General features: G+C 45.9%; 1 protein-coding gene and 1 long non-coding RNA gene across 2 annotated transcripts in view; one reads left to right on the forward strand and one right to left on the reverse strand.

The window, feature by feature from the left end:
* The window catches only part of CLASRP (CLK4 associating serine/arginine rich protein), a 35241-nt gene that overhangs the window by 11534 nt on the left and 1854 nt on the right, over positions 1-21853 (forward strand). The window contains exons 8-21 of the mRNA XM_056510135.1: positions 2094-2242; positions 2330-2426; positions 3555-3633; positions 3718-3791; positions 4033-4074; positions 5390-5608; positions 7782-8039; positions 9085-9300; positions 10762-10801; positions 12044-12104; positions 13792-13850; positions 14726-14772; positions 17476-17558; positions 18941-18965. Of these exons, the coding sequence (XP_056366110.1) occupies positions 2094-2242; positions 2330-2426; positions 3555-3633; positions 3718-3791; positions 4033-4074; positions 5390-5608; positions 7782-8039; positions 9085-9300; positions 10762-10801; positions 12044-12104; positions 13792-13850; positions 14726-14772; positions 17476-17558; positions 18941-18965 (1449 nt within the window). The remainder of the gene's footprint in view (positions 1-2093; positions 2243-2329; positions 2427-3554; positions 3634-3717; positions 3792-4032; positions 4075-5389; positions 5609-7781; positions 8040-9084; positions 9301-10761; positions 10802-12043; positions 12105-13791; positions 13851-14725; positions 14773-17475; positions 17559-18940; positions 18966-21853) is intronic.
* On the reverse strand, positions 31-1027 carry LOC130263024 (uncharacterized). Its single transcript, XR_008842281.1, has 2 exons — positions 787-1027; positions 31-736 (listed from the first exon to the last, which is right to left on the reverse strand). It is a non-coding gene; the product is annotated as an uncharacterized LOC130263024 (long non-coding RNA).

Below are 21853 nucleotides of genomic sequence, written 5' to 3' on the forward strand. Positions count from 1 at the left end.
TCTTAATTACCATTTTCCCTTCAAATTCCACCTCGGGCCTCTCATTTTCCCGCAGAATTCCCAGTTTCTCTCAGAATTCCTGCTCAGATTTCCCAATTTACCTCAGAATTCCTGTTTTACCTCAGAATTCCACCTCAGGTTTTTCTTTTCCTGTCAGAATTCCCATTTTCCCTCAGAATTCCACCTCAGGCCTCCCATTTCACCTCAGAATTCTGATTTCCCCTCAGAATTCCAGGTCATAGTTCCCATTTTGCCTCTGAATTCCCATTTTCCCTCAGAATTCCCACTCACATTTCATATTTTCCCCTCAGAATTCCCTTTTTCCCTCATATTTCCTGCTCAGATTTCCCATTTTCCTTCTGAATTCCCTTTTCTCCTCAGAATTCCAACTCAGGCCTCTCATTTTCCATCAGAATTCCTATTTTCCTTCCAAATTCCCCTCAGAATTCCCATTTCCCCTCTGAATTTCCATTTCTCCTCCAAATTCCCTCTCACCTTTCCCATTTTTGTCAGAATTCCCATTTTCCCTCCGAATTCCCATTCTCTCTCCAAATTCCCTCTCACCTTTCCCATTTTCCCTCCAAATTCCCATTTTCTCTCCGAATTCCCATTTTCCCTCTGAATTCCCTCTCACCTTTCCCATTTTCCCTCCAAATTCCCATTTTCCCTCAGAATTCCCTCTCACCTTTCCCATTTTCCCTCAGAATTCCCATTTTCCCTCAGAATTCCCCCTCACCTTTCCCATTTTCTCTCCGAATTCTCCTTTCCCCCCGAATTCCCTCTCACCTTTCCCATTTTCCCTCAGAATTCCCTCTCACCTTTCCCATTTTCCCTCAGAATTCCCCTTTCCCCCCGAATTCCCTCTCACCTTTCCCATTTTCCCTCAGAATTCCCATTTTCCCTCAGAATTCCCCCTCACCTTTCCCATTTTCCCTCTGAATTCCCTCTCACCTTTCCCATTTTCCCTCAGAATTCCCCTTTCCCCCCGAATTCCCTCTCACCTTTCCCATTTTCACTAAGAATTCCCCCTTCCCCCTGAATTCCCCCTCACCTTTCCCATTTTCCCTCCGAATTCCCTCTCACCTTTCCCATTTTCCCTCCAAATTCCCATTTTCCCTTCGAATTCCCTCTCACCTTTCCCATTTTCCCTCCAAATTCCCATTTTCCCTCAGAATTCCCTCTCACCTTTCCCATTTTCCCTCAGAATTCCCCTTTCCCCCCGAATTCCCTCTCACCTTTCTCATTTTCCCTAAGAATTCCCCTTTCCCCCTGAATTCCCCCTCACCTTTCCCATTTTCCCTCCGAATTCCCTCTCACCTTTCCCATTTTCCCTCCAAATTCCCATTTTCTCTCCGAATTCTCTCTCACCTTTCCCATTTTCCCTCAGAATTCCCATTTTCCCTCAGAATTCCCTCTCACCTTTCCCATTTTCCCTCAGAATTCCCCTTTCCCCCCGAATTCCCTCTCACCTTTCTCATTTTCCCTAAGAATTCCCCTTTCCCCCTGAATTCCCCCTCACCTTTCCCATTTTCCCTCCGAATTCCCTCTCACCTTTCCCATTTTCCCTCCAAATTCCCATTTTCTCTCCGAATTCTCTCTCACCTTTCCCATTTTCCCTCAGAATTCCCATTTTCCCTCAGAATTCCCTCTCACCTTTCCCATTTTCCCTCAGAATTCTCCTTTCCCCCCAAATTCCCTCTCACCTTTCCCATTTTCCCTCAGAATTCCCATTTTCCCTCAGAATTCCCCCTCACCTTTCCCATTTTCCCTCAGAATTCCCCTTTCCCCCCGAATTCCCCCTCACCTTTCCCATTTTCCCTCAGAATTCCCCTTTCCCCCCGAATTCCCTCTCACCTTTCCCATTTTCCCTCCGAATTCCCATTTTCCCTTCAAATTCCCATTTTCCCTCCGAATTCCCATTTTCCCTCCGAATTCCCATTTTCCCCCTGAATTCCCGTTTCCCCCCCCCCCGAATTCCCGTTTCCCCCCCGAATTCCCGCTCTCTCCCCTCGGGGCTCTCCGCATTCCCGCGGGAACCTCCCCGTGGGAGGAAATCCCCGGGATGGAGGGATTGGTGTCCCCAAACTCCCCAGGCTGGCGGAAAAAAAGGCTTCCATAGGCTACACCTACGAGGACAGCACGGTGGAGGAGCTGGAGAATTCCCTGGAGAAGCGAGGCGGGGACGAGGAGGACTCCGAGGAGGATTCCAACACGGACGAGGACGAAGTGATCCCGGATATCGGTAACGGCTCCGGCAGGGCTGGGCGCGGTGCCCGGGGGCGCTTTCTGGGCGGAATTCCGGGATTTTTCCCCCTTTTTTTTTTCCCAGATGTGGAAGTGGACGTGGATGAGCTGAACCAGGAGCAGGTGGCTGACCTGAACAAGCAGGCCACGACCTACGGCATGGCCGAGGGGGATTTCGTCAGGTACGTCCTGGAAAAAACCCGGAAAAACCTCGGGAAAAGCCTTGGGAAAAGCTGGGAGCCTCCCACTAAACCAGCCCAGGGAGGGCTCCTGCTTTTCCTTGGGATTTGGGCTCAGGAGTCCCATTTTTCCTCAGAATTCTCTCCTGCATATCCCATTTTTCCTCACAATTCCTTCCTGGAAATCAGATTTTTACTCAGGATTCTCTCCTGTGGAAATCCAGTTTTTCCTCAGGATTTTCTCCTGGAAATCCCATTTTTCCTTGAGATTCTCTCCTAGAAATCCCATCTTCCCTTGGTATTCTTTCCTAGAAATCCCATTTTTGTTTGGGATTGTCTCCTGGAAATCCCACTTTTCTTGAGGATTCTCCTGTGGAAATCCCATTTTTCCTTTGGATTCTCTCCTGGAAATCCCATTTTTCCTTGAGATTCTTTCTTAGAAATCCCATTTGTCCTCAGGATTGTCTCCTGGAAATCCCATTTTGCTTTGGAGTTCTTTCCTGAAAATCCTTTTTTTTTTTTTTTATTTTTTTATTCTCACCTGGAAATCCCATTTTCCCTTGGGATTCCTTCCTAGAAAGCCCATTTTTCCTTGGGATCGTCTCCTGGAAATCCCACTTTTCCTCAGGATTCTCCTGTGGAAATCCCATTATTGTTTTTTTTGGATTCTCACCTGGAAATCCCATTTCTCCTTGGGATTCTTTCTTAGATGTCCCATTTTCCCTGGGGATTCTGCCTCAGGGCTCCCCCCTTTTTCCCAGGGTCTCCCTTTTCCTCTGAAATCCTGTCTTGAAAATCCCATTTTTCCTTGGAATTCTGGCTCAGAGCTCCCTGTTTTTCCTGAGGATTCCCCCCATTTTTCCTGACCTCCTTTTTTCCCTGAGATTTTGACTTGGAGCTCCCTTTGTTCCTGGGGATTCTCCCTCAGAGTTCCCATTTTTCCTTGAAATTCTGGCTCAGGTCTCCCCATTTTCACTGAGGATTCCCCTGTTTTTCCACATTTTCCCCTGGAATTCTGCCTTGAAAAATCCCATTTTCCCCCAAATTTTGGCTCAGGGCTCCCCCTTTCCCTTGGAATTCTGTATTTTCCCAAAATCCACCCTGATCCCACTTTTTCTTCCCTGGAAAAAGGATGCTGAGGAAGGACAAGGAAGAGGCTGAAGCCATCAAAAACGCCAAAGCCTTGGAGGAGGAGAAGGCCATGTACTCGGTGAGGGAAAAACCTGGAAAAAAATGGGAATTTCCCCTTGGAAAATCCCCAAAAAATCCCTTCCTGACCCCAATCCTTCTCCAGGGCCGCCGCTCCCGCCGGCAGCGCCGGGAATTCCGGGAGAAGCGGCTGAAAGGCCGGAAAATCAGCCCCCCCAGGTGAGATTCCCAAATTTTTCACCCCCAATTCCAACATTTTTATCCCAAATCCCAACATTTTTATTCAAATCTCAATGTTTTTATCCAAATCCCAACATTTTTGTTCCCTATCTCATTTCTCCCCCGCAAAAACCAACATTTTCCCCCATTTCCCCCCATTTTCCCAACTTTTCATTCCCAAATCCCATTTTCCTCCTGAATCTAAGCAATTTTCTGGCAAATTCTGATTTTTCCCCTATAGCTACGCCCGCCGTGACAGCCCCACCTACGACCCCTACAAACGGTAACAAATTATAATTCCCATTTTCCTTCAGAATTCCTGCTCAGAATTCACTTTTTCACTCAGAATTCCTGCTCAGAATTCCCATTTTCCCTCAGAATTCCCTTTTCCCCTCAGAATTTCCATTCAGGTCTCCCATTTTCCCTCAGAATTCCCCCTCAGAATTCCCATCAGAACTCCCATTCCCCCTCAGAATTTCTCCTCAGAATTTCCCCTCAGAATTTTCCCTCAGAATTCCCCTCAGGACTCCCATTTCCCCTCGGAATTCCCCTTAGAATTCCCCATTTTCCCCTCAGAATTCCAGTTTTTTCCTCAGAATTCCCGTTTCCCCTCAGAATTCCCCCATCAGAACTCCATCCCCCTCAGAGCTCCTGTTTCCCCTGAGAATTCCCCCTCAGAACTCCCATTTTCCCCTCAGAATTTCCCCCTCAGAACTCCCATTTTCCCCTCAGAATTCCTATTCACCCTCAGAATTCCCGTTCCCCCTCAAAATTTCCCCTCAGAATTCCATTTCCCCTCAGACCTCCATTCCCACTCAGAACTCCCCTTTCCCCTCAGAATTCCCCCTCAGAATCCCCCTCAGAACTCCATTCCCCCTCAGAATTCCCTTCAGAACTCCCATTTCCTCTCAGAATTCCCATTTTCCCCTCAGAACTCTATTCCCCCTCAGAACTCCCCTTTCCCCTGGAATTCCCCTCAGACCTCCATTTCCCCTCAGAAATCTATTCCCCCTCAGAATTCCCATTTCCCCTCAGAACTCCATTTCCCCTCAGAACTCCATTTCCCCTTAGGACTCCATTCCCCCTCAGAACTCCACTCCCCCTCAGAATCCCCCTCAGAACTCAGTTTTCTCTCAGAACTCCATTCCCCCTCAGAACTCCATTTTCCCTCAGAACTCCCCTTTCCCCTCAGAATCCCCTTCAGAACTCCATTCCCCCTCAGAACTCTATTCCCCCTCAGAACTCCACTCCCCCTCAGAATCCCCCTCAGAACTCAATTTTCTCTCAGAACTACATTCCCCCTCAGAACTCCCCTTTCCCCTCAGAATTCCCCTCAGAATCCCCCTCAGAGCTCCCCTTTCCCCTCAGAATCCCCCTCAGAACTCCATTTTCCCTCAGAGCTCCCGTTTCCCCTCAGAACTCTCATTCCCCCTCAGAATCCCCCTCAGAACTCCATTTCCCCTCAGAACTCCTGTTTCCCCTCAGAACTCCCATTTCCCCTCAGAACTCCATTCCCCCTCAGAACTCCATTCCCCCTCAGAATCCCCCTCACCCCTCCACCCCCCCATCCCCTCCCCGTGCTCTCCCTACCTCCGCAGCTCCCCGTCGGAATCCAGCTCGGAGTCGCGCTCCCGCTCGCGGACGCCCTCGCTGGGCCACGAGGAGAAGATCACCTTCATCACCAGCTTCGGCGGCAGCGACGAGGAGGCGGCGGCCGCCTCCAGCGCCGCCATTCCCGGCAAGAGCCGCAGTTCCCGGGAGCGGCAGCGCTCGGCGCAGCCCGGAGCCTCGGCGCCCGCCCACAGAGCCTCCTCCCGGTCCGTGCCTCTGCCTCTTGGACCCTTTTTCCCCTTTTAATTCTTGACTTTCCCATTTTGCCTTGTTATTCCCATTTTTTCCCCTGGTTTTCCCTAGCCCGGAGCCTCGGCGCCCGTCCACGGAGCCTCCTCCTGGTCCGTGCCTCTGCCTCTTGGACCCCTTTTTCCCCTTTTGACCCTCTTTTTATTCTTGATTTTCCCATTTTGCCTTGTTATTCCCATTTTTTCCCTTGGTTTTCCCTAGCCCGGAGCCTCGGCGCCCGCCCACAGAGCCTCCTCCTGGTCCGTGCCTCTGCCTCTTGGACCCCTTTTTCCCCTTTTGACCCTCTTTTTATTCTTGATTTTCCCATTTTGCCTTGTTATTCCCATTTTTTCCCCTGGTTTTCACTGTCCCTATTTTTTTTCTTGTTTTTTTTTTGCTTTTCCCCCCTTTTTTCCCTGGTTTTCCCCTTCCTGTTCCCTTGTTTCCCCATCTTTTCCTGGGTTTTCTCTTTTCTATCCTGGTTTTCTCCTTGTTTTTCTCATCTTTCCTTGGTTTGGTCATTTTTCTCTTTTCTTTCCCCCTTTTTTTCCCATTTTTCCTTGGTTTTCCTGGATTTCTCCCCCCTTTTTCCCCCTAGTTTTCCAGTTCTTGTTCCCTTTTTTTTCTTTCTTGTTTTCCCCATTTTTCTCCTGGTTTTCCCCCTTCATGTCCTCTTTTTGTTCTTGTTTTTCCCATTTTTTTCTTGGTTTTCCTGGATTTTCCCCCCCCTTTTTTCTAGTTTTCCTCTTCCTCTTCCCTTTTTTCTTTGTTTTCCCCATTTTTCCATTTTTCACCTGGTTTTTACCCTTTCTGCCTATTGTTTTTATTGATTTTCCCGTTTTTACTTGTTATTCCCATTTTTTCAATTTTTTTCCCCCTGTTTTCCCTTTCCTGATTTCTTCTTTATTCTTGTTTTTCCCCTTTTTTTCCTGTTTTTTCTTTTTTTTCCAAAACTCTTTTTTTTTTCCTTGATTCTTCTTGTTTCTCTTGGTTTTCCTGGATTTTCCCCCCATTTTTTCCCTAGTATTCCCTTTCTTGTTGCTTTGTTTTTTTGTTTTGGTTTCACCATTTCCCCCCTGGTTTTCCCTTTTGTGTCCTGTTTTTATCCTTGTTTTTTCCCATTTTTCATTGGTTTTCCTGGATTTTCCCCCATTTTTTCCCCTGACTTCCCCTTCCTCTCAGCGTTTTACTTTTTTTCCCCTTCCTGTCCCCTTTTTTCCTTGTTTTCTCAATTTTTCTTCTTCCCATCTCCTTTTTTCCTCCTTTCTGTCTCGTTTTTTCTTTGTTTTTCCCATTTATTTCTTGGTTTTCCCAGTTTTTTCCCCTTTTTCTGCTTCCTGTCCTCTTTTTCTTCTCGGTTTCCCATTTTCCCCCCATTTTTTGCCCATTTTTTCGCCTATTTTTTCCCCATTTTTCCCCCATTTTTCCCCCCATTTTTCCCCATTTTCCACCATTTTTTTGCCAATTTTTCTCCCAATTTTTTTGCCCATTTTTTCCTCTTTTTCCCCCATTTTCCTTCCCCCCATTTCCTCCCGTGTTTCCCCCCATTCCCCCCATTAACCCCATTTTTCCCCATTTTCCCCATTTTTCCCCCATTTTTCCCCCCCTTTTTTTCCCATTTTGTTCCCCATTTTCTCCCCATTTTCCCCCCATTTTTTCCTTATTTTCTCCCCATTTTCCCCTCATTTTCCCCCATTTTTCCCCCATTTTTTTTCCCCCATTTTTTTCCCCCATTTTTTTCCCATTTTTTCCTCCTTTTCCCCCATGTTTCTCCCCATTTCCCCCCACGTTTCTTCCCATTCTCCCCCATTAACCCCATTTTTCCCCATTTTCCCCAATTTTCCCCCCATTTTCCCCCCATTTTTTTCCTCATTTTGTTCCCCACTTTCTCCCCATTTTCCACCCAATTCCCCCCCATTTTTTCCCCATTTTTCCCCCGTTTTTCCCCCATGTTTCTCCCCATTTTCCAGAAATTTTTCGCCAATTTTTCCCCCATATTTTTGCCATTTTTTCCCCATTTTTCTCCCCATTTTCCCCCATTTTTTGCCCATTTTTCCCCCCATTTTTTCCTCTTTTTCCCCCATTTCCCCCCATGTTTCCCCCCATGTTCCCCCCCATTAACCCCATTTCTCCCCATTTTCTCTCTTCCAGGCGCCGCTCTTCCTCCTCCTCCTCCTCCTCCTCCTCCTCGCGCTCCTCCTCCTCCTCCTCCTGCAGCTCCGGCTCCCGCCATTCCCGCGGCTCCCGCGGTTTCCGCCGCTCCCGGGGCATTTTCCGCGGCCGCCGCCGCTCCCGGTCCCGCTCCCGCTCCCGGTCCCGCTCCCGGCGCTATTCCCGCGGCGGCTCCCGGGACAGCCGGCGCCGCTCCCGCTCCCCGGAGCGCGGCCACCGCCGGCGCCGCCGCTCGCGGTGAGGCTCGGCGCCGCCGGGGAACGGCTCGGGAGCGGTTTATACCGGTTTGGGAATGGTTCGGGAACGGTTTGGGAACGGTTTATACCGGTTTGGGAACGGTTCGGGAACGGTTTGGGAACGGTTTATACCGGTTTGGGAACGGTTCGGGAACGGTTTGGGAACGGTTTATTCCGGTTTGGGAACGGTTTGGGAACGGTTTATACCGGTTTGGGAACGGTTTGGGAATGGTTTATACCGGTTTGGGAACGGTTCGGGAACGGTTTGGGAACGGTTTATTCCGGTTTGGGAACGGTTTGGGAACGGTTTGGGAACGGTTTATACCGGTTTGGGAACGGTTTGGGAATGGTTTATGCCGGTTTGGGAATGGTTCGGGAACGGTTTGGGAACGGTTTATTCCGGTTTGGGAACGGTTTGGGAATGGTTTGGGAACGGTTTATTCCGGTTTGGGAACGGTTTGGGAATGGTTCGGACTGGTTTGGGAACGGTTTATACCGGTTTGGGAACGGTTCAGACTGGTTTGGGAACGGTTTGGGAATGGTTCAGACTGGTTTGGGAACGGTTTATACCGGTTTGGGACTGGTTCAGACTGGTTTGGGATCGGTTTATACCGGTTCGGGAACGGTTTATACCGGTTTGGGGCTGGTTCAGACTGGTTCGGGAATGGTTTGGGAATGGTTTATACCAGTTTGGGAACAGTTTGGGACTGGTTTGGGAATGGTTTATACTGGTTTGGGAACGGTTCGGGACTGGTTTATACCGCTTTGGGACTGGTTTATGCCGCTTTGGGAATGGTTCACACTGGTTTGGGACTGGTTTGGGGCCAGCTCACACTGGTTTGGGACTGGTTTGGGACTGATTCGGGACTGATTCATACCAGTTTGGGCCGGTTTGGTCCCAGTTCACACCAGTTTGGGCCAGCTTGGTCCCGGTTCACACCAGTTTGGGCCGGTTTGGTCCCAGTTCACACCAGTTTGGGCTGGTTCACACCAGTTGGGCCGGTTTGGTCCCAGTTCACACCAGTTTGCGCCGGTTTCCCCCGCAGGAGCCGCTCGCGGCGCTCGCTGCGCTCGTGGCGCCGCTGGAGCAGCCAGAGCCGGAGCAGCCGCAGCGACTCCCGCAGCGATTCCCGATCCCGGTCCCGATCCCGGTCCCGATCCCGGTCCCGATCCCGGTCCCCGTCCCAAACCCCGCCGGGACCCCGGGACAAGGCCCCGCCCCGCGCCCCGGCCTCGCCCGCCCTCGGAGAGAAGCTGAAAAAGTGAGTGGGGAAACACCAAATATCCCCTGAAATATCCCTTGAATCCCTCTGGGATCCCCCAAAATATCCCCTAAATCCTTCTGGGATCACCCAAAATATCCCCTAAATCCCCTGAAATATTCCCTGAATACCCTGAAATATTCCCTGAATCCTCCTGGGATCACCCAAAATATTCCCTAAATCCCCTGAAATATCCCCTAAATCCCCTGAAATATCCCCTGAATACCCTGAAATATCCCCTGAATCCTGCTGGGATCACCCAAAATATGCCCTGAACCCCCTAAAATATCCTCTCTGAGATCACCCAAAACATCCCCTAAATCCCCTGAAATATCCCCTGAATACCCTGAATAACCCGTCTGGGATCCTCTAAAATATTCCCTGAATCCCTGAAATATCCTCTCTGGGATTACCCAAAATATCCTCTAAATCCCCTGAAATATTCCCTCTGGGATCACCCAAAATATCCCCTAAATCCTTCTGGGATCACCCAAAATATCCCCTAAATCCTTCTGGGATCATCCAAAATATCCCCTGAAATATTCCCTCTGGGATCACCCAAAATATTCCCTAAATCCCCTAAAATATCCTCTCTGGGATCACCCAAAACATCCCCTAAATTCCCTGAAATATCCCCTGAATCCCCTGAAATATTCCCTCTGGGATCACCCAAAATATCCCCTAAATCCTTCTGAGAGCATCCAAAATATCCCCTAAATCCCCTGAAATATCCCTTGAATACCCTGAAATATCCCCTGAATCCCCTGAAATATTCCCTCTGGGATCACCCAAAATATTCCCTAAATCCCCTAAAATATCCTCTCTGGGATCACCCAAAACATCCCCTAAATCCCCTGAAATATCCCCTGAAATATTCCCTCTGGGATCACCCAGAATATCCCCTAAATCCTTCTGGGATCACCCAAAATATTCCCTAAATCCCCTGAAATATCCCCTCTTGGATCACCCAAAATATCCCCTAAATCCCTCTGAGATCATCCAAAATATCCCCTACATCCCCAGAAATATCTCCTAAATCCTTCTGGGATCCCAAAATCCTTCTGGGATCCATCCCCAAAATATCCCCTAAAATCCTTCTGGGATCACACAAAATATTCCCTAAATCCTTCTGAGATCACCCAAAATACCCCCTACATCCCCTAAAATATCCCCTCTTGGATCACCCAAAATATCCCCTAAATCCTAAATTTCCCCCCAGTTTTCTCAATTCCCCCCTCAAATTTCCCCAATTTTCCCAATTTCTCCCCCAATTTTTTCCCAATTTTCTCAATTCCCACCCCAATTTTCCTCCCGATTTTCTTCATTTTCCCTCCAATTTTCCCCCGATTTTCTCCAAATTTCCCCCATATTTTTTCCCCAATTTTCCCAATTTTTTTTTTTTTCTCAATTTTCCCATTTTTCCCAGTTTTCTCAGTTTTCCCCCCAATTTTCTCCCCCCAGGGCCGACGCTGCCGCTGGTAAAGATTCCGGAGCTGCCAAAGTCAGTAAGAATTGGAACTTCCCCTTGTTTTTAACGGAATTGCTGCTGAGCTTTGGGATCACGGATCCAGGGAATCCCACAGGGATCCAGGGAATCCCAAAGATCCCCTTGGGAATGTGGGGAGGGGGGAATTTCCTGGGATTTGGGGAGATTTGGGGGGGATTTGGGGGAAAAATCAGCTCTGAGGGGCCCCTTTTCCCAGATTCTCCCCAATTCTCCCAGATTTTTTCCATATTTCCTCAGATTTCTCCCAGATTTTCTGGATTTCCCCAAATTTTCCTAGGTTTTCCCCAGATTTTTTTAGATTTTTCCTATATTTCCCCCAGATTTTCCCAGATTTTTCCCAGATTACCCTCAGATTTTCTGGATTTTCCTATATTTCCCAGAATTTTCCCAGATTGTCACAGATTTTCCCGGATATTTTTAGATTTTTCCCAGATTTCCCCAGATTTCCCCAGATTTCCCCAGATTTTTTAAATTTTCCTGGATTTCCCCAGATTTTTCTGCTTTTCCTAGATTTTTCTGGTTTTCCCAGATTTTTCTGCTTTCCTCAGATTTTTCTGGATTTCCCCAGATTTTTCTGCTTTCCCCAGATTTTCCTGGATTTCCCAGATTTTCCTGGTTTTCCCAGATTTTTCTGCTTTCCCCAGATTTTCCTGGTTTCCCCAGATTTTCCTGGTTTTCCCAGATTTTTCTGCTTTCCCCAGATTTTTCTGGATTTTCCCAGATTTTCCTGGATTTTCCCAGATTTTCCTGGATTTCCCAGATTTTCCTGGTTTCCCCAGATTTTCCTGCTTTCCCCAGATTTTCCTGGATTTCCCAGATTTTTCTGCTTTCCTCAGATTTTCCTGGGTTTTCCCAGATTTTTTCTGCTTTCCCCAGATTTTCCTGGATTTCCCCAGATTTTTCTGGGTTTCCCCAAATTTTCCTGGTTTTCCCAGATTTTTCTGCTTTCCCCAGATTTTCCTGGTTTCCACAGATTTTCCTGGATTTCCCCAGATTCTTCTGCTTTCCCCAGATTTTCCTGGATTTCCCCAGATTTTTCTGGATTTTCCCAGATTTTTTTGGATTTTCCCAGATTTTCCTGGATTTCCCAGGTTCCCCTCCCCCAGCTCCCCTTCCCGAATTTCCCCAAATCCCGGGATGGACTCGGGCTCGGTGGGATCGGGCTCAGGGGGTTCCTGGGGGTCCCATTCCTGATCCCTCCCCCTTCTCCTGACCCAAATTCCCAAATTTCTGCAGCCCAAACTGACCCCCCAGGAGAAGCTCCGGCTCCGCATGCAGAAGGCTCTCAACAGGCAGTGTGAGCATTCCCAAAAATTCCCCAAAATTCCCAAAAATTCCACCTGGAATTCCTCCAGAACCCGCCCCAAAACCCAGCTGGGATCAGGATTCCCCCAAAATCCATCTGGGATTCCCAAAATTCTGCACAATTCCCACAAAAATCTCCCAGAATTCCCTCAAAATTCCCCAAACTCCCCCCCAAAAATTCCCCCAAATTCCCAAAAATTCCACCCGGAATTCCTCAGAACCCACCCCAAAATCCAGCTGGGATCAGCAGAATCTCCCAGGATTCCCCCAAAATCCACCCGAAATTCTGCAAAATTCCTACAAAATCTCCCAGAATTTCCTCAAAATCCCCCCAAAAATTCTCCCCAAAAATTCTCCCCAGATCTCCTTTGGATCTCCCAGAATCCCCCCCAGAAAATTCCTTTGGGATCCCCAAAATCTCACCCCAAATCCCTCCAAGTCCACCCAAAATTCCTCTAGGATTTCTCAAAATCCCTTGGAATTCCCCCAAATCCCTCTGGGATCCCCCAGATTTCCCCGGAATTGCCAATCCTGAATTCCCCCAAATTCCCCCATCCCAAATTCTCCCAAATCCCAGAATTTCACAATCCCAATTTTCCCCCAGTCCCAAATTCCCCCAATCCTGAATTCTCAAATCCCAGAATCCCCCGAATTCCCCCAATCCCAAATTCCCCCAAATCCCCGGAATTCCCCAATCCCAAATTCCCCCAAATCCCATAATTTCCTCAGTCCCAAATTCCCCCAAATCCCTGGAATTCCCCAATCCTGAATTCCCCCAATCCAGAATCCCCCAAATCCCCAGAATTTCCCAAATCCCAAATTCCCCAAATCCCAAATTCCCAAATCCCAAAATTCCCCCCAATCCTCAGAATCCTCCAATCCCAAATTCCCAAATCCCAAAATTCCCCCCAATCCTCAGAATCCTCCAATCCCAAATTGCCCCAATCCCAAATTCCCAAATCTTCAGAAATCCTCAATCCCAAATTCCCCCAAATCCCCCAGAATTCCTCAATACTAAATTCCCCCCAATCCCTAATTCCCTCAATCCCAAATTCCCCCAAATCCCCAGAATTCCTCAATTCAAAATTCCCCCAAATCCCAGAATCCCTCAATCCTAAATTCCCCCAATCCCAAATTCCCTCAATCCTGAATTCCCCCAATCCCAAATTCCCTCAATCCCAAATTCCCTCAATCCCGAATTCCCTCAATCCCAAATTCCCCAATCCCAAATTCCCCCAAATCCCCAGAATTCCTCAATTCAAAATTCCCCCAAATCCCAGAATCCCTCAATCCCAAATTCCCCCGAATTCCCCCAAATCCCTGGAATCCCCCAATCCCAAATTCCCCAATCCCAAATTCCCCCAAATCCCCAGAATTCCTCAATTCAAAATTCCCCCAAATCCCAAAATCCCTCAATCCCAAATTCCCCAATCCCAAATTCCCCTAAATCCCTGGAATTCCCCCAATCTCTGGAATTCCCCAATCCCAAATTCCCCCAAATCCCCAGAATTCCTCAATTCAAAATTCCCCAATCCCAAATTCCCCCAAATCCCAGAATCCCTCAATTCCCTCAAATCCCTGGAATTCCCCCAAATCCCTGGAATTCCTCAATCCCAAATTCCCCCAAATCCCTGGAATTCCCCCAAATTCCCAAATCCCGAATTTCCGTCCGTTCCCAGTCAAGGCCGACAAGAAGGCGGCGCAGGAGAAGATGCTGCAGCAGGAGCATGAGAGACAGGTGGGGAAAAATGGGATAAAATGGGAAAAATGGGATAAAAATGAGATAAAAAATGAGATAAAGAGGGGATAAAAATGGGGGGGGAAATGGGATAATTATGGGAGAAAAATGGGATAAAAACGGGGAGAAATGGGATAAAAATGGGAGAAAAATAGGAGAAAAATAGGGGGGAGATGGGGGAAAAAAGGGATAAAAATAGGGAGAAAATGGGATAAAAACGGGAAAAAAATGGGAAAAAAACAGGAAAGAATGGGATAAAAATGGGGGGGAAAATGGGATAAAAATGGGATAAAAAATGGGATAAAGAGGGGATAAAAATGGGATAAAAACAGGGGGAAATGGGATAAAAATGGGGGAAAGTGGGAGAAAAACTGGGAAGAAAAATGAGGGGAAAATGGGATGAAAATAGAAAAATTGGGGGGAGATAGGGGAAAAATGGGATGTAAATAAGAGAAAAATTGGATGGAAATGGGGGGAAAATGGGATAAAAATGGGGAGAAAATGTGGGGAAAAGGGGAGAAAAATGGGATAAAAATGGGGGAAAATAGGAGAAAAACAGGAGAAAAATGGGGGAAATTGGGGAGAAAAACAGGGAGGAAATGGGATAAAAATGGGAGGGAAATGGGAGAAAAATTGGGGGGAAATGGGATTTAATTGGGATAAAAATGGGAGAAAAACGAGAGAAAAATGGAAGAAAAACAGGATTTAATTGGGATAAAAACGGGATAAAATAGGAGAAAAGGGGCATAAAAATGGGATTTAATTGGGATAAAATGGGGAGGAAAAGAAGCTAAGAATGGGATAATAAATGGATAAGAGGGGGATTGAATTTCTGGAATTCTGGGATCTGCCTGAGGGGATTTCTCCTTTCTCAGGAGCGGGAGGACGAGCTGCGCGCCATGGCCCGGAAAATCCGCATGAAGTAATTCCCAAACCCCTCCTGAGCCCCACTTCCCCTCTGCCCACCCCCAATCCCATTTTTGCCCATTTCTCAAGTCCCTGATCCCATTTTTCCTGTTTCCAATCCCTGATCCTGTTTTTCCCATTTTCCAGTCCCTGATCCTGTTTTATTTTCCATTTATTTCCCATCCCTGATCCCAATCTTTTCCCATTTTATTTCCCAGTTATTTCCCATCCCTGATCCCAATTTTTTCCCATTTTATTTCCCATCCCTGATCCCAATCTTTTCCCATTTTATTTCCCAGTTATTTCCCATCCCTGATCCCAGTTTTTTCCCATTTTATTTCCCATCCCTGATCCCAATCTTTTCCCATTTTATTTCCCAGTTATTTCCCATCCCTGATCCCAATTTTTTTCCCATTTATTTCCTAGTTATTTCCCATCCCTGATCCCAATCTTTTCCTATTTTATTTCCCATCCCTGATCCCAATTTTTTCCCATTTTATTTCCCATCCCTGATCCCAATTTTTTCCCATTTTATTTCCCAGTTATTTCCCATCCCTGATCCCAGTTTTTTCCCATTTTATTTCCCATCCCTGATCCCAATCTTTTCCCATTTTATTTCCCAGTTATTTCCCATCCCTGATCCCAATTTTTTCCCATTTTATTTCCCATCCCTGATCCCAATTTTTTCCCATTTTATTTCCCATTTATTTCCCATCCCTGATCCAAATTTTTTTCCCATTTATTTCCCAGTTATTTCCCATCCCTGATCCCAATTTTTTCCCATTTTATTTCCCATCCCTGATCCCAATTTTTTTCCCATTTATTTCCCAGTTATTTCCCATCCCTGATCCCAATTTTTTCCCATTTTATTTCCCATCCCTGATCCCAATTTTTTCCCATTTTATTTCCCATTTATTTCCCATCCCTGATCCCAATCTTTTCCCATTTTATTTCCCATCCCTGATCCCAATCTTTTCCCATTTTATTTCCCAGTTATTTCCCATCCCTGATCCCAATCTTTTCCCATTTTATTTCCCATCCCTGATCCCAATTTTTTCCCATTTTATTTCCCATCCCTGATCCCAATTTTTTTCCCCATTTATTTCCCAGTTATTTCCCATCCCTGATCCCAATTTTTCCCCATTTTATTTCCCATCCCTGATCCCAATCTTTTCCTATTTTATTTCCCATTTATTTCCCATCCCTGATGCCAATTTTTTTCCCATTTATTTCCCAGTTATTTCCCATCCCTGATCCCAATTTTTCCCATTTATTTCCCAGTTATTTCCCATCCCTGATCCCAATTTTTTTCCCATTTTATTTCCCAGTTATTTCCTTGTCCCTGATCCCTGTTTTTTCCCATTTTATTTCCTGGTTATTTCCCATCCCTGATCCCGTTTTTCCCATTTTATTTCCTGATTATTTCCCATCCCTGATCCCAATTTTCCTGTTGTTTTTTTTTTTCCCAGTTACTTCCCCATCCCTGATCCTGTTTATTTCCCAGTTATTTCCTTGTCCCTGATCCCTGTTTTTCCCATTTATTTCCCAGTTATTTCCTTGTCCCTGATCCCTGTTTTTCCCATTTATTTCCCAGTTATTTCTCATCCCTGATCCAAATTTTTTTCCATTTCCCATCCCTGATGCCAATTTTTTTCCCATTTATTTCCCAGTTATTTCCCATCCCTGATCCCATTTTTTTCCATTTATTTCCCAGTTATTTCCCATTCCTGATCCCATTTTTTTCCCATTTTATTTCCCATCCCTGATCCCAATTTTTTTCCCATTTTATTTCCCATTTTATTTCCCATCCCTGATCCCAATCTTTTCCCATTTTATTTCCCAGTTATTTCCCATCCCTGATCCCATTTTTCCCATTCTATTTCATTATTATTCCCCATCCCTGATCCCATTTTCCTGTTTTATTTCCCAGTTATTTCCTTGCCCCTGATCCCATTTTTTCCTGTTGTATTTCCCACTTATTTCCCATCCTTGATCCCTTTTTTTTCCCATTTTATTTCCTGGTTATTTCCCATTTCTAATCCTGTTTTTCCCATTTTATTTCCTGATTATTTCCCATCCCTGATCCCAGTTTTCCTGTTTTTTTTTTTTCCCAGTTACTTCCCCATCCCTGATCCTGTTTATTTCCCAGTTATTTCCTTGTCCCTGATCCCTGTTTTTCCCATTTATTTCCCAGTTATTTCCCATCCCTGATCCCAATTTTTTCCCATTTTATTTCCCAGTTATTTCTCATCCCTGATCCAAATTTTTTCCCATTTCCCATCCCTGATGCCAATTTTTTTCCCATTTATTTCCCAGTTATTTCCCATTCCTGATCCCATTTTTTCCCATTATATTCCCCAGTTATTTCCCTTCTCTGATCCTATTTCATTTTCCCATTTTTTCCCTGGTTATTTCCCATCCTTGATCCCATTTTTTCCTGTTTTATTTCCCAGTTATTTCCCATCCTTGATCCCATTTTTTCCTGTTTTATTTCCCAGTTATTTCCCATCTCTGATCCCATTTTTTCCCATTTTATTTCCCATTTATTTTCTATCCCTGATCCCTTTTTTTCATTTTATTTCCCAGTTATTTTGCATCTCTGATCCTTTTTTTTTTTACCCATTTGTTTCCCAGTTATTTCCCATCCCTGAACCCGTTTTTTTTTTTATTTTTCCCATTTATTTTAATTTTTTTCCCTTTTTTTTTTTTTTTGTTGCAGGGAGCGAGAGCGGCGGGAGAAGGAGCGGGAGGAGTGGGAGCGTCAGTACAGCAGGCAGAGCAGGAGTCCCTCCCCAAGGCATGGTGAGAGCCAAAAAACACTCCAAAAATACCCAAAAGTATCCCAAAAACACCCAAAATACCCCAAAATATCCCAAAAACTACCCCAAAATATCCCAACAATATCCCCAAAATATCCCAAAAATATCCCCAAAATCAGCGTCAGTACAGCAGGCAGAGCAGGAGTCCCTCCCCAAGGCATGGTGAGAGCCAAAAAACACTCCAAAAATACCCAAAAATATCCCAAAAACAGCCCCAAAAATATCCTCAAAATATCCCAAGAATATTCCCAAAATATCCCCAAAATATCCCCAAAAATATTCCCAAAATCAGTGTCAGTACAGCAGGCAGAGCAGGAGTCCCTCCCCAAGGCATGGTGAGAGCCAAAAAACACTCCAAAAACACCCCAAAATATCCCAAAAATATCCCAAAAACACCCCAAAAATATCCCAAAATATCCCAAAAATATCCCAAAATATCCCAAAAATATCCCAAAAATATCCCCAAAAATATCCCCAAAATCAGCGTCAGTACAGCAGGCAGAGCAGGAGTCCCTCCCCAAGGCATGGTGAGAGCCAAAAAACACTCCAAAAATACCCAAAAATATCCCAAAAACTTCCCAAAAATAACCCAAAATATCCCAAAAATCACCCCAAAAATATTCCCAAAATATCCAAAAACACCCCAAAAACACCCCAAAAATATCCCAAAAATCATCCCAAAAATATCCCAACAATATCCCCAAAATATCCCAAAAATAACCCCAAAATATCCCAAAAACACCCCAAAAACACCCCAAAAACACCCCAAAAATATCCCAGAAAGTATTCCCAAAAATATCCCACAATATCCCCAAAAATATCCAAAAATATCCCCAAAATATCCCAAAATCAGCGTCAGTACAGCAGGCAGAGCAGGAGTCCCTCCCCAAGGCATGGTGAGAGCCAAAAAACACTCCAAAAATATCCCAAAAATACCCCAAAAATATCCCAAAAACACCCCAAAAATATCCCAAAAGTATCCAAAAATCACCCCAAAAATATCCCAGCAATATCCCAAAAACACCCCAAAGTATCCCAAAAATATCCCAAAAGCTCCCCAAAAATATCCCAAAACTCCCCCAAAATTACCTCAAAAATATCCCAAAAATACCCCAAAAATGGGGAAAAAATGGGGACAAAAAGAGATTTTTGGGGAGGCAAAGCAAAGCTGTGGGATTTCGGGCTGGGAAAATGGGAAAAAATGGGGGAGAAAGGGAAAAGAAAGTGGGGACAAAATGGGGAAAAAATTGGGGAAAAAATGGATTTTGGGGGAGGCAAAGCTGTGGGATTTTGGGGTGTAAAAGTGCTGGGAAAAAATGGGAAAAAATGGGATTTTGGGAATTGATTTTTGTGCTTGCCCTGCAGGTCGGGAGTACAGCTCCTCACGGAGGTACAGCCACAATTCCCAGGATTTCCAGAATTCCCAGAATTCCTGGAGATCCCAGGGATCCCAGATGTGACCCAGCCCCATTCCCAGATCCCAAGGATCCCAAATTTCCTCCACTCCTGTTCCCAGGGATCCCAAATTTCCTCCACTCCTGTTCCCAGGGATCCCAAATTTCCTCCACTCCTGACCCCAGGGATCCCAAATTTCCTCCACTCCTGTTCCCAGGGATCCCAAATTTCCTCCATCTCTGACCCCAGGGATCCCAGATTTCCTCCAATCCCCATTCCCAGATCCAAGGGATCCCAAATTTCTTCCAAACCCTGTTCCCAGTGATCCCAAATCTCCCCATTCCCATTTTCCCAGATCCAGGGGATCCCAAATTTTTTCCAAATTCTGCTCCCAGTGATCCCAAATCTCCCCATTCCCATTTTCCCACATCCAAGGGATCCCAAATTTCTTCCAAACCCTGTTCCCAGTGATCCCAAATCTCCCCATTCCCATTTTCCCAGATCCAGGGGATCCCAAATTTTTTCCAAATTCTGCTCCCAGTGATCCCAAATCTCCCCATTCCCATTTTCCCAGCTCCAGGGAGATCCCAAATTTCCTCATTCCCCTTTCCCTATTCACAGTGATCCCAAATTTCCTCCCCCCATTCCCATTTTTCCTGCTCCTGGTGGATCCCAAATCTCCTCATTCCTGTTTTTCCTGCTCCTGGTGGATCCCAACTCTCCCCATTCCCATTTTCCCTGCTCCCTGTGATCCCAAATCTCCTCATTCCCATTTTTTCTGTTCCCAGGAAATCCCAAATCTCCCCATTCCCATTTTCCCTGTTCCCAGTGATCCCAAATCTCCTCATTCCCATTTTTCCTGTTCCCAGAAAATCCCAAATCTCCTCCTTCCCATTTTTCCTGTTCCCAGAAAATCCCAAATCTCCCCATTCCCATTTTTCCTTTTCCCAGGAAATCCCAACTCTCATCATTCCCATTTTTCATGTTCCCAGTGATCCCAAATCTCCTCCGCCATTCCCATTTTTCCTTTTCCCAGAAAATCCCAAATCTCCCCATTCCCATTTTCCCTGTTCCCAGGAAATCCCAAATCTCCTCCTTCCCATTTTTCCTGTTCCCAGAAAATCCCAAATCTCTCCATTCCCATTTTTCCTGTTCCCAGGAAATCCCATATCTCCCCATTCCCATTTTTCCTGCTCCCTGTGATCCCAACTCTCCCCATTCCCATTTTTCCTGTTCCCAGAAAATCCCAATCTCCCCATTCCCATTTTCCCTGTTCCCAGTGATCCCAAATCTCCCCATTCCCATTTTTCCTGTTCTCAGGAAATCCCAAATCTCCCCATTCCCATTTTCCCTGTTCCCAGAAAATCCCAAATCTCCCCATTCCCATTTTTCCTGTTCCCAGTGATCCCAATTCTCCTCATTCCCATTTTTCCTGTTCCCAGAAAATCCCAGATCTCCTCATTCCCATTTTTCCTGTTCCCAGAAAATCCCAAATCTCCCCATTCCCATTTTTTCTGTTCCCAGGAAATCCCAAATCTCCTCATTCCCATTTTTCCTGTTCCCAGGAAATCCCAACTCTCCTCATTCCCATTTTTCCTGTTCCCAGGAAATCCCAAATCTCCTCATTCCCGTTTTCCCTGTTCCCAGAAAATCCCAAATCTCCTCATTCCCATTTTTCCTGTTCCCAGGAAATCCCAAATCTCCTCATTCCCATTTTTCCTGTTCCCAGAAAATCCCAACTCTCATCATTCCCATTTTTCCTGTTCCCAGGAAATCCCAAATCTCCTCATTCCCATTTTTCCTGTTCCCAGGAAATCCCAAATCTCCTCATTCCCATTTTTCCTTTTCCCAGGAAATCCCAAATCTCCTCTTTCCCATTTTTCCTTTTCCCAGGAAATCCCAAATCTCCTCATTCCCATTTTTCCTGCTCCCTGTGATCCCAAATCTCCTCATTCCCATTTTTCATGTTCCCAGTGATCCCAAATCTCCTCCCCCATTCCCATTTTTCCTGTTCCCAGAAAATCTCAAATCTCCCCATTCCCATTTTTTCTTTTCCCAGAAAATCCCAAATCTCCCCATTCCCATTTTCCCTGTTCCCAGAAAATCCCAAATCTCCTCCTTCCCATTTTTCCTGTTCCCAGGAAATCCCAAATCTCCTCAATCCCATTTTTCCTGTTCCCAGAAAATCCCAAATCTCCTCCTTCCCATTTTTCCTGTTCCCAGGAAATCCCAACTCTCCTCATTCCCATTTTTCCTGTTCCCAGAAAATCCCAATCTCCCCATTCCCATTTTCCCTGTTCCCAGTGATCCCAAATCTCCCCATTCCCATTTTTCCTGTTCTCAGGAAATCCCAAATCTCCCCATTCCCATTTTCCCTGTTCCCAGAAAATCCCAAATCTCCCCATTCCCATTTTTCCTGTTCCCAGTGATCCCAATTCTCCTCATTCCCATTTTTCCTGTTCCCAGAAAATCCCAGATCTCCTCATTCCCATTTTTCCTGTTCCCAGAAAATCCCAAATCTCCCCATTCCCATTTTTTCTGTTCCCAGGAAATCCCAAATCTCCTCATTCCCATTTTTCCTGTTCCCAGGAAATCCCAACTCTCATAATTCCCATTTTTCCTGTTCCCAGTGATTCCAATTCTCCTCATTCCCATTTTTCCTGTTCCCAGGAAATCCCAACTCTCATAATTCCCATTTTTCCTGTTCCCAGTGATCCCAATTCTCCTCATTCCCATTTTTCCTGTTCCCAGAAAATCCCAACTCTCCTCATTCCCATTTTTCATGTTCCCAGTGATCCCAAATCTCCTCATTCCCATTTTTCCTGTTCCCAGTGATCCCAAATCTCCCCATTCCCATTTTTCCTGTTCCCAGGAAATCCCAAA

Source organism: Oenanthe melanoleuca, chromosome 25, assembly GCF_029582105.1.
Source record: "Oenanthe melanoleuca isolate GR-GAL-2019-014 chromosome 25, OMel1.0, whole genome shotgun sequence".
Lineage (NCBI taxonomy): Eukaryota > Metazoa > Chordata > Aves > Passeriformes > Muscicapidae > Oenanthe > Oenanthe melanoleuca.